Source organism: Lutra lutra, chromosome 9, assembly GCF_902655055.1.
Source record: "Lutra lutra chromosome 9, mLutLut1.2, whole genome shotgun sequence".
NCBI lineage: Eukaryota > Metazoa > Chordata > Mammalia > Carnivora > Mustelidae > Lutra > Lutra lutra.
The window spans coordinates 67032055-67047473 of record NC_062286.1 but is presented as its reverse complement, the minus strand read 5'-3'; the positions used below and the strand labels follow the sequence as shown (position 1 = coordinate 67047473).

At 33.8% G+C, this 15419-nt stretch overlaps 1 protein-coding gene across 6 annotated transcripts in view; it reads right to left on the bottom strand.

The window, feature by feature from the left end:
* CCDC88A (coiled-coil domain containing 88A) overlaps nucleotides 1-15419 on the bottom strand; it is a 132090-nt gene that overhangs the window by 51593 nt on the left and 65078 nt on the right. For all 6 annotated transcript variants that reach the window (XM_047744249.1, XM_047744243.1, XM_047744250.1 and 3 more), the window contains exons 8-12: nucleotides 11174-11346; nucleotides 7922-8003; nucleotides 4951-5109; nucleotides 3406-3552; nucleotides 2144-2288 (exon numbers count right to left, since the gene is read on the bottom strand). In XM_047744249.1, the coding sequence (XP_047600205.1) occupies nucleotides 2144-2288; nucleotides 3406-3552; nucleotides 4951-5109; nucleotides 7922-8003; nucleotides 11174-11346 (706 nt within the window). The remainder of the gene's footprint in view (nucleotides 1-2143; nucleotides 2289-3405; nucleotides 3553-4950; nucleotides 5110-7921; nucleotides 8004-11173; nucleotides 11347-15419) is intronic.

Genomic DNA, 15419 nt, shown 5'->3' with positions numbered 1-15419 from the left:
ACTGTAAGTAAAGAAAGCGTCAATTCTTATTTCTAGTTTTTATTCTAGTTAGCATATTATTTTTTTTTAAGATACACTTATCTATTTGACACAGAGAGAGAGAGAGAGAGACAGAGCACAAGTAGTGGGAGCAGCAGGCAGGCAGGCAGAAGGAGAGGGAGAAGCAGGCTTCCCCCTGAGCAAGGAGCCTGACGTGGGACTCGATCCCAGGACCCAGGGATCATGACCTGAGCCAAAGGCAGCTGCTTAACTGACTGAGCCACCCAAGTGTCCCAGCATATTATTCTTTAATTGAAAGCTGGTCCAACTGATAGTCACTGACTTTTTAAATTCCATTAGTTGTCCAAGTCTTACAATAAAACTTTACTTCATGATCGGTAGAAATGCATTTCAATTAAACAAGATTAGACTATAATACTCAATACACCTTAGTAATACTTTCAATAACATGTGTTTCAAAGATGCTTCAGGTCAGACTATAAAGAATTAAAAAGGATGCTTACAACACAATTTTTAAAAGTAATCTCTATGTGCAACATGGGGTTTGAACCAAAGAACCCGAGAGCTGCATGTTCTACTGACTGAGCTAGCCAGGTACCCCCTCACAACATATTTTTAATAACATAGGAGGCTTCCTACATTATAATCTCTGGTGAAAAAAAAAGAACCTGCATTGTATATACACATTGATCTGATGGTCTAAGATGTCTATTTGTGTGTAGAAACATATTGCAAGCAAATTTTTTGAAATGTCAAAAATGACTGCAGAATTTAGTGATTTTCATTTCTTCCTTTATATTTTTCCACATTTTACAAATTTTCTAAAAAGCAATTCCCTTGAATAGTTAAACAACAACATGCCACACTGAAACAAGTATTCAGGGCTATGATCCTAATATGAATTGCAAGACAACTGTGATGATGATGATAACAAAAATAATAACAACAAACATTCAAATGTCTACCATTTACCGGTACTCTACTAATGGCTTCATAAGTAGTAATGAATTCAATCCTGCAATATTCCTACAAGGCATGTATTATTATTGTTCCCACATAACAGATGAAGAAACTCTTAATTGTCTAACTTTAACTAGTAGTAGAAAACATTTAAGAATGAATTATTCCTTTATAACTCAATTCACAAAAATAATAGAGTAAAAAGGTTCCACGAGTACTTTAAGCAACACATCTCAGCAAGTTCACTGGCCCAATATCATCACTTACTGTGTAATGAATTTACATGGAATCCCAGAATTTGGAAGCAGGTTTTCATGTGTAAAATTAGGAAAAACCTAATGGTAGTAAATAGGATGAACCATCTGTAGAAGTAATTATCCTGTAAGCATCAGACTCTAAGCTCTCTCAGACCTATGTCTACCTTACCACCATATCCTCAGCGCCTGGTATAATATCTTATACATGATAGATGCTTAATATCTGGAAGAAAGGAAAGCAGGTGAAATATTCTAACACTGGGTAACTGAGGAATTACAGAATTAATCTAATTCAAATAAATGCAGCATGGGCATAATTTCAATAAAGTAAATCAGTATTAGCATACTCAAACAAGGAAAAAAGCCAAAAGTTATAAATTTATCTAGATTCCTTTCATTATCTCTAGGGTTAAAATTGGGCTGGACTGGTTGGTAGGTATAGTGTTAAAATGGAATACATATATTGATGAAAGCAGCCCTTAAGATCCTTAACTTGCTTTACACTGGCTACATACTCACCTAAGAATCTTCCCACTGTGTTTTGACTTCCTATTTAAGTTTGTCTATAGTTAAAGACAGGTTGACCAGCTAATATGACTTTTCTATTCTATTGAGTAAGATGGCTTTCTTTCCTAAAATAAATTAATAAACTGGTATCCCAGCTTCCTGTGATACTAATATGAAACAGTGCCTAAATGATCAAATCTGTTACTGCGCTCATAAAGTTGAGTTGTAAGATGTGCAAAGATAAGGACCAGACCCAAGAACATGGATCTGTGAAATCGTACTTATTAGGGAGACATCTGGCCTCCTAGATATGTCCAGCAAGGGAAAATAAAGAATTGTAAAAAAACACCAAAAATGTAAGCATAAATACAACTTCACATATTCATTTATCCATTTAAATAAAAAAATATTGGGAATACCTTCAGAAAGCTCGCTAGTTCTGGATATTTGTTCCAACTCCCAGCCAAGATGTAATGATTCATCCATACTTTGTTTCTGTGCCATTTCCAAGGTCATATTTTCTTCCATTAATTCTTCAATCTTTTTTCTATCCATATCACGTTCCTTTTTTATTGTCAGGGAGTAGGAAAAGAAATGAAAGCTCACCAACAGTGCAATTTCAAGCTAAATACTCTATTACTTAAAAACTTTTATCAGAAACTGAATGAGGATAAATTTTAAGTTCCTTAAAATTTTCAGTTTGAAAATGATAATCAGTTATAATTATTCATACTGATCATTATATTGATCTGTTTTTTAAATCTTTTTTTAACCTTTTTTTAAACATTTTATTTTTAAGTAATCTCTATATCCAACATGGGGTTCAACTCACAACCCCAAGATCAAGAGTCACTGAATGAGCCTGCCAGGGACCCCTGTCTGATATCATTTTAAAGTGATCCTTGGGGACACTGAAAACTATTCTTCACATATTTCATTATACATGGCAAATGATTTCTGACTCAATATTAAATTTCAGCAAAGTTTTTTTTTAATTTTTAAAAAAGATTTTATTTATTTATATTAGAGACAGAAGAAAAGACAGAGACAGCAGGAGCGGGAAGAGGGCAAGAGGGAGAGGGAGATGGAGAAGGAGACTCTCTGCTAAATAAGGAGCCTCATGTGGGGCTTAATCCCAGGACCTGGGGAGCATGGCCTGTTAACCAAATGAGCCATCTAGGCACCACCCCTAGCAAGCAGTTTTATTTCTATATTTTATTTTATTAATTTTCTTAAGATTTTATTTGTCAGAGAGAGAGAGAGAGAGAGAAAACGAGCACAAGGAGGGGGAGCAGCAGGCAGAGGGAAAAGCAGGCTCCCAGCCAACCAAGGAGCCCCATCACAGGACCCTGGGATCATGACCTGAGCCAAAACCAGATGCTTAACCAACTGAACCACCCAGGCATTCCTATTTCTATATTTTAAAGGCATATTTACACAATAGCTTATCAGGTTTTTTTCAAAGCAGAAGACAAAATTAATAATTAACACCACTCTGTAACAAAAGCAGAAATTTGTACCACTCCTGTTTTTATAAAGAATTGGAAGCATCTAATTTATTTAGCCATCTCTTCTCTGTTAAGGCCACAGGAACTAGTCATTATTGTCATTATGGGGAAATCAGATGAATCTGACAGATTTCCTAAGAAACTGTGCAACTGTTCAATCTCACATTACTTACCATCTCCATATCATGTAGTTTAGCCTTTAGTTGTAAATTCTCTTTTTCTAATTCATGTAATTTATCAGAACGAGCTCTAGTTCCTTCTAATTGATCTTCCAACATGGTTTTTGTTTCTAATAAAACTTGATTATCTTCTTTTAATTCCTATAAAAATTTCAAATAGGCTTTATCAGAAATATGCTTACATCTGTTAATTTTTCAAAGCTCTGAAACAAAAAAATCTTTATTGTAAAATAAGACATTAAGCTGTCTTTATCAAAAGTTCTTTATGCAAGAGTAAAAGCTACTGAATAAGAGATGCAGTTATGTTTTCCTGGTTTCATTTTTTTCCCTCAGAATTTAACCTATATTATGCAAATATGATACTCAGTACTTACGCGAGGATGAGTAACACTTCTATAATTTTACATAAAATTGTCAGGGTATACTTAAATTTCTTAGTCACAAGGATAAGGAACTAAGTATAAGTAGTTTTTCTCATATTTAAGACACAAATCTCCATAGAATCCAGGCTAATTCTTCTTTTTTTTTTTTTTTGCTGAAATAGATTTAAAGATTTCTCTCTAAACTATAACTTGAACCTGAAACATTGGGTTTTTGAGTAAAATACCAATATTTGAGCTAAGACTCACATAGGTCATAAACTAAGGCTCCTATCAATAAACATTTTTTATCAGCATCTTGAGAAAATGCTAAAAATCCATACATATGTTTTGAAGACATGTGCTCACAAATCTGTCTTCTTAAACTACATTTTTGTGTTTATAAACTAAAGTCAAAAGAAAGTATATTAAAATAGTGGCATTTATAAGAATCTCTTAACAGTGCCATGCATATACATAAGCACCTTGTCTTTGGTATCTACTCGGTCTATTTTCTGGTAACTTTTAGGCTAACATATTCTAACTACTTTCTCTTATAATGTTTTCACTTCTTCATTTTGCATACTCCTTCCTTCTTATCACCATACTGAAACTGATAAAACTCTCCTCTGCTTGCAGAAATGAAAAAATTAACTGAGAAAGAAAAACAGAATGTAGAAGCAAGGATCACCAAATTCTTGAGGTCATACTGAACTTCTTCTAACACTGAACTGCAACCATTAAGTAAGAAAAGTTGTCTTTTCTAAATACACACACAGACACACACTAGAAGGGGAGAGGGAGAGAGAGTGCCTTCTTAATCCTAGTTTAGTATTCTGAGTTGACCAATAATCAGAAACATGCTTTGCTTTCACTTCTAGAAACAAGTTTGAAATCAGTAGAAGTATATATTTTGACAATGAGGAAGGACTTCAAGTCGTCCTTACCTATAAAGCTAAATAAAGGAATAAAAGCACTCCAAACAGTTCAATAAAATTAATAATATCCATAGATCCCTTTTTACAAATAAAGGCAATATGCTGATCTACCATAAAATAAGCAGCTAAAGTATTTATAATTTGTTCAACATTTTGAAAGTTCCTTAAGTTTATTATGTGCATTTTGAAAAACCTAACTTTTAAACAAAATAATTGTGAATAGCTCAAATCATGCAACATACCTCGACTCTTGCCTTATAAAATTCAATATCATGTAGTCTTTCTTTATATCTGCTGACTTCGCTTTCGAGTTTATCCACTCTGATTGCTTTTTCTCGAAGTGCATCTAATTCATCTCGGTACATTCTAGCAGAACGAGCATCCGAAAGCAAATTCATGTTCTAAATATAAACAAATATTAGTATTTTCAATATTATTTTCTATTTTCAAATAGATAATCTCTGGTTGCACAACTCAATGAATTTTCTAAAAAAAACCCCAATTAATTGTATCCTTTACAAGTGTGAATTTCACAGTATGTAAACTATACCTCAGTTAAGCTGTTTTTTAAGATGGAGATATATAAGGAAGTTACTGATGGCCAGTACTGACAACTGCTACACCTCGGCCAGGAGGTGAACTGCCACCCTGGGCAACTTTGCCAAGGCAACTTCTGAGGCCATTTCCAAAACCTACAGTTATCTCACTCCTGACCTCTAGGAAGACAGTGTGTTCACCAAGTCTCCCTTATAAGGAATTCACTGACCATTCTGTAAAGACCCACACCAGAGTCTCCAGGCAGAGAACCCAGGCTCCAGCTGTGTGGCTACCACATATGAAAAACATTAAGTGGATAAAAACCTGTTAAAAAAAAAATAAAAAAATAAAATGGGGAGATATATGAAGCCTTTAAAAAAACAAGAATGGAAATTATTTTAAAATGTGTTTATATGCAAATACAAACATGCTTACATACAAATTTTTAAATACATTTAAGGAATGTAAAAACTACTCAGCATATTTTAAAATAAGTTAACCTTTAGTTAACATAACCATTTGGAATTAAAGGTGCAAAAGTTAACTTTAAAATACAGGATAGTGAAAACACAGAAGAGGCAAACTGTATCACTAAGGTTGATCATTAGTTACTTTAGAGAAATTATGTTTCTATCCAAACGTGCTGTAACATACAAAAATCCTACTGGGTTTTTCTAAACTCCCAAGTGAATATTAGTTGCATGTGATTAGTGTTTAATAACATTTTAGACAGATATCAAAAATTCAATCTTGAAAAGCTCTCTCATAATCCTTTAGAACAAGTTATCAAAGCATGACCCAGGGACATCTGTGGGTCCCTGAAACCCTTTCAAGGAGTTCATGAGGTCAAAAACATTTTCATAATAACACTAAAACATTATTATTTTTTTTAAAGATTTTTATTTATTTGACAGACAGATCACAAGTAGGCAGAGAGGCAGGCAGAGAGAGGAGGAGGAGGCAGGCTCCCTGCTGAGCAGAGAGCCCGATGTGAGGCTCGATCCCAGGACCCTGAGACCATGACCCGAGCCGAAGGCAGAGGCATTAACCACTGAGCCACCCAGGCGCCCCAAAACATTATTTTTTTTCATTCTCATTTCTCATGAGGGCACAATGGAGTTTTCTAGAGGCTACACGGCATATGATATCTTAATAGACTGAATGCAGAAACAGATATGAGAATTTAGTAGTCTTTAAGACAGTCATTAAAGACATTTGCAAAATGATTTTAAAAAAAGAGACTTAAATAAATAAAATCTTTAAAAAAAAGAAAAAAAGGGTGCCTGGGTGGCTCAGTGGGTTAAGCCGCTGCCTTCGGCTCAGGTCATGATCTCGGGGTCCTGGGATCGAGTCCCGCATCGGGCTCTCTGCTCATCAGGGAGCCTGCTTTGCTTCCCTTCCTCTCTCTCTGCCTGCCTCTCTGCCTACTTGTGATCTCTCTCTGTCAAATAAATAAATAAAATCTTTAAAAAAAAAAAAAAAAAGAAAGAGACTTGCAAAAATGCAGAAGAGTAGCATTGTTCTAATTTGTTTTTGGAAAATAATATTTATAAGCATACCATTTTTATGTTAACATGGAATAGGTTGAATATTATTTTTAAATAAATATTTTCTTAAATTCTAAGTTTTAAAGTACAGAAAATACCAGTAGATATAAACCTCATTAATTTTTAATAGTAGAAAAGAGCCTTGAGACAAAAAAAGATTGAAACTACTGTTTTACAGGGAGCACATATACAAAAAACCATGCTTCCGAGGAAGAGTAGATAGCAGTCACAGCATATCTAGAAATGAAGATTATGATTCCCAGTCTCATTCATCTGAAAAGGTCCCAGTTTAGGATTCTGCAAGTGGAGTATTCCCTGAATTTAAAATAACAAGTTAGGGAAAGTAAGGAGAAGAAATAATTGTCTAGCCTTACCACAATCCTTACCATTTATGGGTAAAAGAAGACTTCATGCCTACCTCCAAATAAAAATGAAACATTATAAACATTAAAAGAAGTGAATTCTTAAACAGTCTTGGTTCAAGATTAAAAAAAAAACACAAAATTTTAATAAAATAAAAGTAACTCTTAAAAGGTAAAAAGTCTTGATCTTACTTAAAAGGTAAAGAGTAAAAAATTAAAAAGCATTCTGTCATCTGTAAGTTAACATAGTGCACTCTCAGAGACTAGAGACTTAGAGAGACACATTAAGCACCACACTTCACAGTAGAGGTGTTCCAGTTTCCCACCCATGCAAGCCAAATATACAAAAAGAGAAACTTGCAACTACCCCAGTCCTAAGAGATTCCTTTGAATTCTAGGAAATTCAAAGAAACGTATGAATTCTAGGCAAGTATGAATAGCACTGATATAGAAAATGTAAAGTCCAAAGACTTTGATTTCCTGGGCTCTGGCATTTTTGAACAGAAAAACACTGAAAAAGTAATTTTTAAGCCCCAGTAACATCATAAAACATTAAGGCAGAGGTTATAAATTTTAGGCAGAAAAATAATTTCCATGCCGTGAAATGTGTAAACCTGGCGATTCACAGACCTGTACCCCTGGGGATAAAAATTTATTATATGTTTAAAAAAAATAATAAAATTTAAATTAAAAAAAAATAAAAAAAAAATTAAAAAAAATTTCCAATTACTTACTGGTCCCATATAATAAAAGTTTCAGGTACAAACCTCTTGTTGGAGCCTTTTTAGTTCTATTTCCATTTGCTCAAGTTCTTGTTTACAGTCCAACAACTGTTCAGTCTTTTCCTCCCTTAAATGAAAATTTTTAAAATAATCAGTTTATTGTTTTTGAAAACCATGATCATCTGCTTTAATCAAATGTATTATCATTACTGAATATCTAGTTGAAAATCCTATTAGCCATCCACTAATCCAGGAGGAAAAGACAAAGAAATGGATATTAGTAATGTGTGTGATTACATGACATCAATCAGATTCCCCTGTAAAATTCCCCAAAGGCTAATAACCTCAATGACCGACACCCTCTAACTTCTCTTTCTCTCTCTTCATTTTTCTTGCCATCCCCTATTCTCACTCTCCTTTTTGTCTTTCTCCCTCTCAAAGACAAGTACACTGCAAGAGTTTTTAAGCAAGGCACTAGGATCTGGATCTGAGTCTTAAAAGATCTCCAACTATTTTCAACATCTACAATGGTCTAAAGGAAAGTATACAGAGCTATACAGATACATAAAATACATACCTATTGGTTTCCTCCCAGTAGTCTATAAACATCTTCTATTTTCTCCTATTCTTTTTCTTCTTCTTACACTCACTACTTTACTTCTCCCATTTTCTAATGCCCTTTCAGAGTCAAACTGCTCAAACTCAAGTTTCCATTCACTAACTCTACTTTTCCACCTTCTGTTCTTTAATAAAAAAATGGTAAATGTTCATTGTATAAAGCAATCCACTGCTGACATATCATACCTATACTTTTTTTTGAGAACCATAATTTTTAATGAAGAAATAGTCCCTTTCTGAATTCCACTTTTCACTGTAATGAATAATGTTTTGGTAAATAAACCTCAGTATACATAAAACACTGTATGTTTAGGGGCACTTGCCTGGCTGAGTTGAAAGAGCTTGTGATGCTTGAACTCAGAGTCATCATGAGTTCAAGCCCCATGTTGGATGTACTTTACTTAAAAAAAACAAAACAAAAAAATAACAATGCACCCACCCACCCCCCCAAAACCTTGTAATGTTCCAGGCCAGATTTATAAAAGTACATTACATGTTTAAAGGTTCTTGATATATACCATCAAGCAGCCTCCAGAAAGGTCATTACCAATTTACAATGCAATCAGTGTGGATAAAAGTGCCTATATGAAAAGCAGTTTAATAACTGAAAAATTCTGTTACTATTCTAATTTGCATTGGTTTGAATACTAAGACAACCTGGAAGAAATGGGTAAATTCCTAGAAATATATAAACTACCAAAACTGAAACAGGAAGAAACAGAAAACTTGAACAGACTGATAACCAGCAAAGAAGTTGAATCAGTAATCCTAAAACTCCCCAAAAAACAGAAGTCCAGGGCTAGATGGCTTCATAGGCAAATCTACCAAACATTGACAGAAAACAAGTTAATACCCATTCTTCTCAAACTATTCCAAAAAAACAGAAAAAGAAGGAAAACTTCCAAATTCATTCCATGACCAACACTGGGTGTTGCATGTAAGTGATCAATCAATAAATTCTACTCCTGAAACCAATATTACATTTCATGTTAACTAACTAGAATTTAAATAAAAATTTGAAAAGAAAAAAAACCACATTTCAAATTATATTTTTACCCTGCATGTTAATAAACTAAGAACAATTATAATTATATAATATATATAATGTATACTATAATGTACCACCTATAAGTATGCTCTTAGTTAACCTACATGATCTCATTACAATTATTTATTTCCATTAGGTATAAGGCAACCTGAACTACTTTCAACCACCATAATTTCCATACTTCATTATTTTGTGAAGATCTGTCCCAACAAAAAGACTTAGAGCAAATGTTAATAAAAGAAATCTGTGAAGAAACACATTTCCAAAGGACAAAAAGATGGTATTTGATGAAATGTTATTAGGAATACTTGCTATATCTGGCATATTAATTTATTCATTAATAATATTCATTTACATTTTTCCAGTCAGCATATGAGAAACCAAATTTTATCAATATTTCTAAGTTGTTTGGGATTTTAATACACTCTATGGCCAAGTAAATTTCATTTAAAAATCAAATTCTAATATAGTGCAAAATGTTAAATGAATTCACAACCATCATTACAGTTCTAATTGCATGCTTTATCTAAAGACTGGAGAAGATTGTGCTAAATTATATGGCACGAACTAGTGTTCACTGTTTAGGCTATCCATTAACTGCCAGTCAAACTAATAACAGCAATCTCTTCTCTAATTTTCCTGGTGCAGCTGTTTATAGAATATCCTAGGCGTGTTCACATCAATAGATCCATAATAGTGCAGACATCCACAATGAAAGCTGTATTTTTTTGTTTTCAAATTTTCCTATGGACTGTATATTTTTTCTACCTTGCATATTCAATCACTTTCTTAAACTAACTGCTTTTAATAATCAGTAAATAAACTTAATTGTTATATTGTGGCTTAAATTTTAAATCTATACTCTGAAGCCCAAATTCCAGGAAAACAAACCAAAAAGAAAAAAATAATGAAAGAAAAAAGCTATAAACATAAAAAATCCTTTGTTCTCTTTAAAGTACAAAATAAAAAATCTCCAGCAGAGACTGGCTCTATCTTTACATGTGATTCACCAAGGAATGCTCATGTGACATTTACACTGATTTTTCTCAAATGATCTTTGAAAGTTAAATAAATATAATTTCATCAGCACTAGCCAATCTGACTATTTACCATGTCTAAGTACATGACTCAGGCATTTCAATTACCCAACACAGACAAAACAAAACAAAATTATTTTTTATAATACTGTATGCCAACAATTCAGTCTTTTATAACATTAATTTTTAAAGAGCTAAACTTGTTGACTGAATCAGTAGTTGCCCTTTTTGGAATCCAGTTTTGATTTGAAATCCAGTTTTGGATTTCAAAGAATATAAAATTTTAAAAAATTAAGGAGACCCCAATTTGTCAAGGAAGAACAGTATTTGAAAAGAGAAAGATCATTGTAATGTAAGAAAGGCAGGAAGAACATAAATTCAGAATGAAGGAGAATCTGTAAATTGGTAAGATTTAGAATTAGGAAAACTTCATGCCGGTCTCCCTATTTTTCTCATTTTGACAAATACTAGTGAAAACTCTGACACAAGCTAGTAGTTGGAACAATTCATCTATATTCCATAAGCTGAAAAAACATTTTTAGGTCACCTTTGTGACCATGTAAATTCAAGAAGCCTTGAAAATGACCAACTTACAATTCCTGCCTAAGCCTTCTTATCTTTGCCTTAGCATCTGCCAGTTCCACTGACAGATGTTGTCGACTTTCCGTTCGCTTCATGCCTGGAGAACCACAGGGTGACTGTGCAGTTGAAGAGGCATGGGGTAAAAAATGAAGACCATCCCGTTCTTCAGAGAGTTCTATGATAGTCTAAAGAAATACAGAAATAAACACAGTATCACTGTTAGTATTCTACATATTAGAGAACTAAACACATCAACACTATTCACTAAGTCTAAGTACTATCCTATAATATCAAAAACAATTCATTGGGCAAAATATCTTAACTTTGCGATAGCTCTCTTTTTAAAAAATTTCATGCAGGAGCGTCTGGGTGGCTCAGTCATTAAGCATCTGCCTTGGGCTCAGGTCATGATCCCAGGATCCTGGAATCGAGCTCCACATTGGGCTCCCAGCTCAGTGGGAAGCCTGCTTCTCCCCCTCCCCCTCTGCCCGCCTCTTGCTTATGCTCTCGCCCTGTCACATAAATAAAATCTTTTTAAAAAAAAGTTTCATGCAACAGTTCATGGATTAGCTATTTACTAGACAACATCAGAGTAAGATTTAATACTTATTTCCCCTTCCTAACTTTTTAATAAAGGAAATCAATTGTGATAAAACTACACTAGACAGAAACAGTTTAAAAGTCTTAAAAGACCTGTTGACATAGAAAAGAAATCAACCCAAGAGGAGTTTGTCTACAACTGTCCAATATGGTAGGCAGTAGCACAAGTGGCTATTTAATTACAAATTTTTTTAAACATTTTATTTATTTATTTATTTATTTATTTATTTATTTATTTATTTATTTCTTTATCTGTCTGTCTGTCTCAGAGAGCGAGAGCATGCACAAGCAGGGGAAATGGCAGGCAGGACAAGCGGGCTCCCTGCTGAGCAAGGAGTCCCATGAGGGACTTGATCCCAACACTCTGGGATCAGGACCTGAGCCAAAGGCAGATGCCCAACCAACAAAGGCACCCAGGTGTCCCCCTAATTACAAATTTAAAAGGTTAAAAATAGAGTTCCTCACTCGCACTAGCCACATTTTAAGTTTGTAACAGCTACATGTAGCTAGTGGTTTGTTACTGTATTAGAGCGCGCAGAAATATAATCTTGCCACAATTGCAGAATTCTACAACATTGCTCTAGAATTGTAGACAGGGATCGCAGAGGGACCTAAGAGAACCTCAGAGGTTTAATTCAAACTCTTCATTCTGCAGGTAATATAACTGAGCACAGAGACTAATTTGTCCATTATCACGAAACTCCTAGTAGCAGTGCCAAGACTCCAGGTCCAGTTTCTTGAGTCCATATCCTATGTTCTCTTTCTTGCAATACTAGTTGTAATCTCCATCCCACCTCAACATCTCCTTTATTCCTTTCTCTAGTCTTTCCATGGGACACAAATCTCATTCTACTTTCCCTTGTTCTGAACTTTAAGGGCCATTTAACTTATATTTACCTCACTCAATCATATTCCTCCATTCCTCCAATTTTTCTCTTATTGGAAAATTCTCTTATTCTAAACCAGTTTCTCAGCTTTTGTTTCAAACTTCTCAGGCAAACAGAAATTGTCTTGAATAGTAATTCCAACTGTCTTACTCCAGGTAGAAGAGGTAGGGTAGCCACCTCAGGACCATGAAATCACCATTTTTGCTTTCTTATCACCAAGTCTTACAATGCCCTCACTAAATCATTACTTTTATCCTTCTTCTTCTTTTTTTAAACCACCCATCAGAATTCATTTCTTCATCCTTGGCATATATTTCAGCACCAAATCAAGGTCTGCTCAACTACTGCTTTCACAAATTCCAGTATCCCTACTGACAATCTATAGAACGTGACTTCTCAGTCCCATTTCTGTTTAAAACTCTCCATCTACTCCTTATTCAATACATACAGACTTCTCCAATGAAGGAACCATTCCTCTCTTGTGCCATGCCTCTTTTATTAGCATTACTCCCATGGCACCATACCTACACCTGAACCTTTCTGCACAGATTATTTCTGGCTACTCTAGTAGAGTTCTTACTCAGCTTGAAACAACAGTTTTGTGCTTAACTGTCATCCTTACTTTCTAATGTAACACTACCATGCCACTCTTTGACTACAGCCCACTCTTTGGGAAAAATTAAAAGGGAATGAATATTTACAGAACTCCAGACAGGGGATTTTCCAACAAGATCTTATCCAATACTATAATCTCTAATAGAGGTATTAGGTCTACTATAAAACAATAAGGAAACTGAGACTCATATAGATTAACTTAACAAAGTCACACTTTTAATGACAGGTAAAACAGTAATTCAAATTCAAGTTTGTCTCAAAACATTATGTCATTTTCCTTACCTACCCTCATTTTTTTAATTCCTTCTCTATGGTGATAAAGAACTCTAAAAGGAAAACAAACAAGAAACTTACACAGTCCTACAACACAACTTGCCATCTATTTTCAGTTAAGCTCTTTTCAATGCCCATCAATTCTTTAGTTAAAATCTTGCTGATTTCCTGCCAAATTTCTCTACAATGATTGTTTTAAACACATTTCTTTTCTCTACTTAAGCCTCCACATGTAAACTGCTATTATCACTTCTACTGAATGACCTCTCCTCCAACTTGTCAAAGAAACAAAACCACCTGAGATTAAATCCTCTATTTTTACACATATTTTTCCAATACATATTTCTTATTTCTACAAGATTTTCAACTTCTCTCTTCCTAATGGCTTTTTTCTCCTTGATCTTCATATATATGTAAGTATCTTCTATCTAGGGGGAAAAAAAAGACCACAATTCTCTCTTGTTACCCTTCTACTTCTCATTCATTGCTTTTTGCAGGGTAGCTTATATGTTCATTGACACTATTCATCTTATCCACCTACCCCATATGCCCAGACCAAGTGCCTGGCTCTGTGAATACTGTTACTCATAATCTCCATGCTCAATCTTCATGGAGTCAAGTTTTATTTACTTACTCTCTCCATTATCTTTAATCTTGCCTTCTAACATCTCCTGACTCTAATAATAATAGTGCTTGTGGATAGTACTTAATATGTTTCATGCACAAATAAATTAGAATTTAATTACATGTTCTTTTTAAGTCCTTGTAAAATTATATGCTATCTTTTATTTTTCTTTAAAATGTGTTTTTTCCCCCATAAACCTGATACAATCTCATACCTCCTCTGTATCTCTGATCTCATTTAGCATAGTACTGAGCCAAAAACCAGTTCCACAAAATTACTTAATTGAATGAGTCACAAAATGGAAAACTCAAGAAAGTAGAAAGACGCATACTACATTTGAACTTAGTAGGTGGTATTATGGAGATATCAAGAGGTTCCAGATGCCAGTGTACAAAAGAGGTATGGGTTGAGAAATATTTCCTAAAAAGAAAAAAGAAAGAAACCAGTACTAAGAGTTAAGAGTATCCAGAGGAATTGTCCATTAAAGATTATGTAGAAATATGACTTTTCTCTAATGGTAGTAGTTTCTTTAGCTCAAGGCCTCCAAACATTTTTTTTAAAAACCTGACAAAAATGTTATTAAAGCATAATTTAATTTCATGAATCTTCTCTGATACTTCTGATCATAGAGATTCCATGAGCAGTTTTAAGTAATGTCTTCCTTCTCTAAATTCCTATAGTATTTAGATATAAGATTTTTATTATAGTTATATTTTTATATTTATTATATTTTTATATTTTAATTTTTATTATGTTTATATTTAGATATATATTATCTAATATACCTAATATTTATTATATTTAGATATATGATTTTTTTATTGCTTTCAATATTTTATTATAGTAAAGCAAAGCTGGAGGCATCACAATTCCAGACTTGAAGTTATAGTATAAAGATCTAGTAATCAAAACTGTATGGTACCAGCACAAAAACTGACACAGAATAGAAAACCCAGAAGTGAACCCACAATTCTACAGTCAATCTTTAACAAAGCAGGAAAGAATATCCAATGGAAAAAAAGATAGTCTCTTCAACAAATGGTGTTAGGAAACTGGACAGCGACATGCTAAAGAATGAAACCAAACCACTTTCTTACACAAACACAAAAATGAACTCAAAATGGGTTAAAGACCTAAATGTGAGACTGAAACCATAAAAATCATAGAGGAGAACACAGGCAGTAACCTCTTTGACACTGGCTGTAGCAACTTCTTTCTAGGTATGTCTCCTGAGGCAAGGGAGACAAAAGCAAAAATC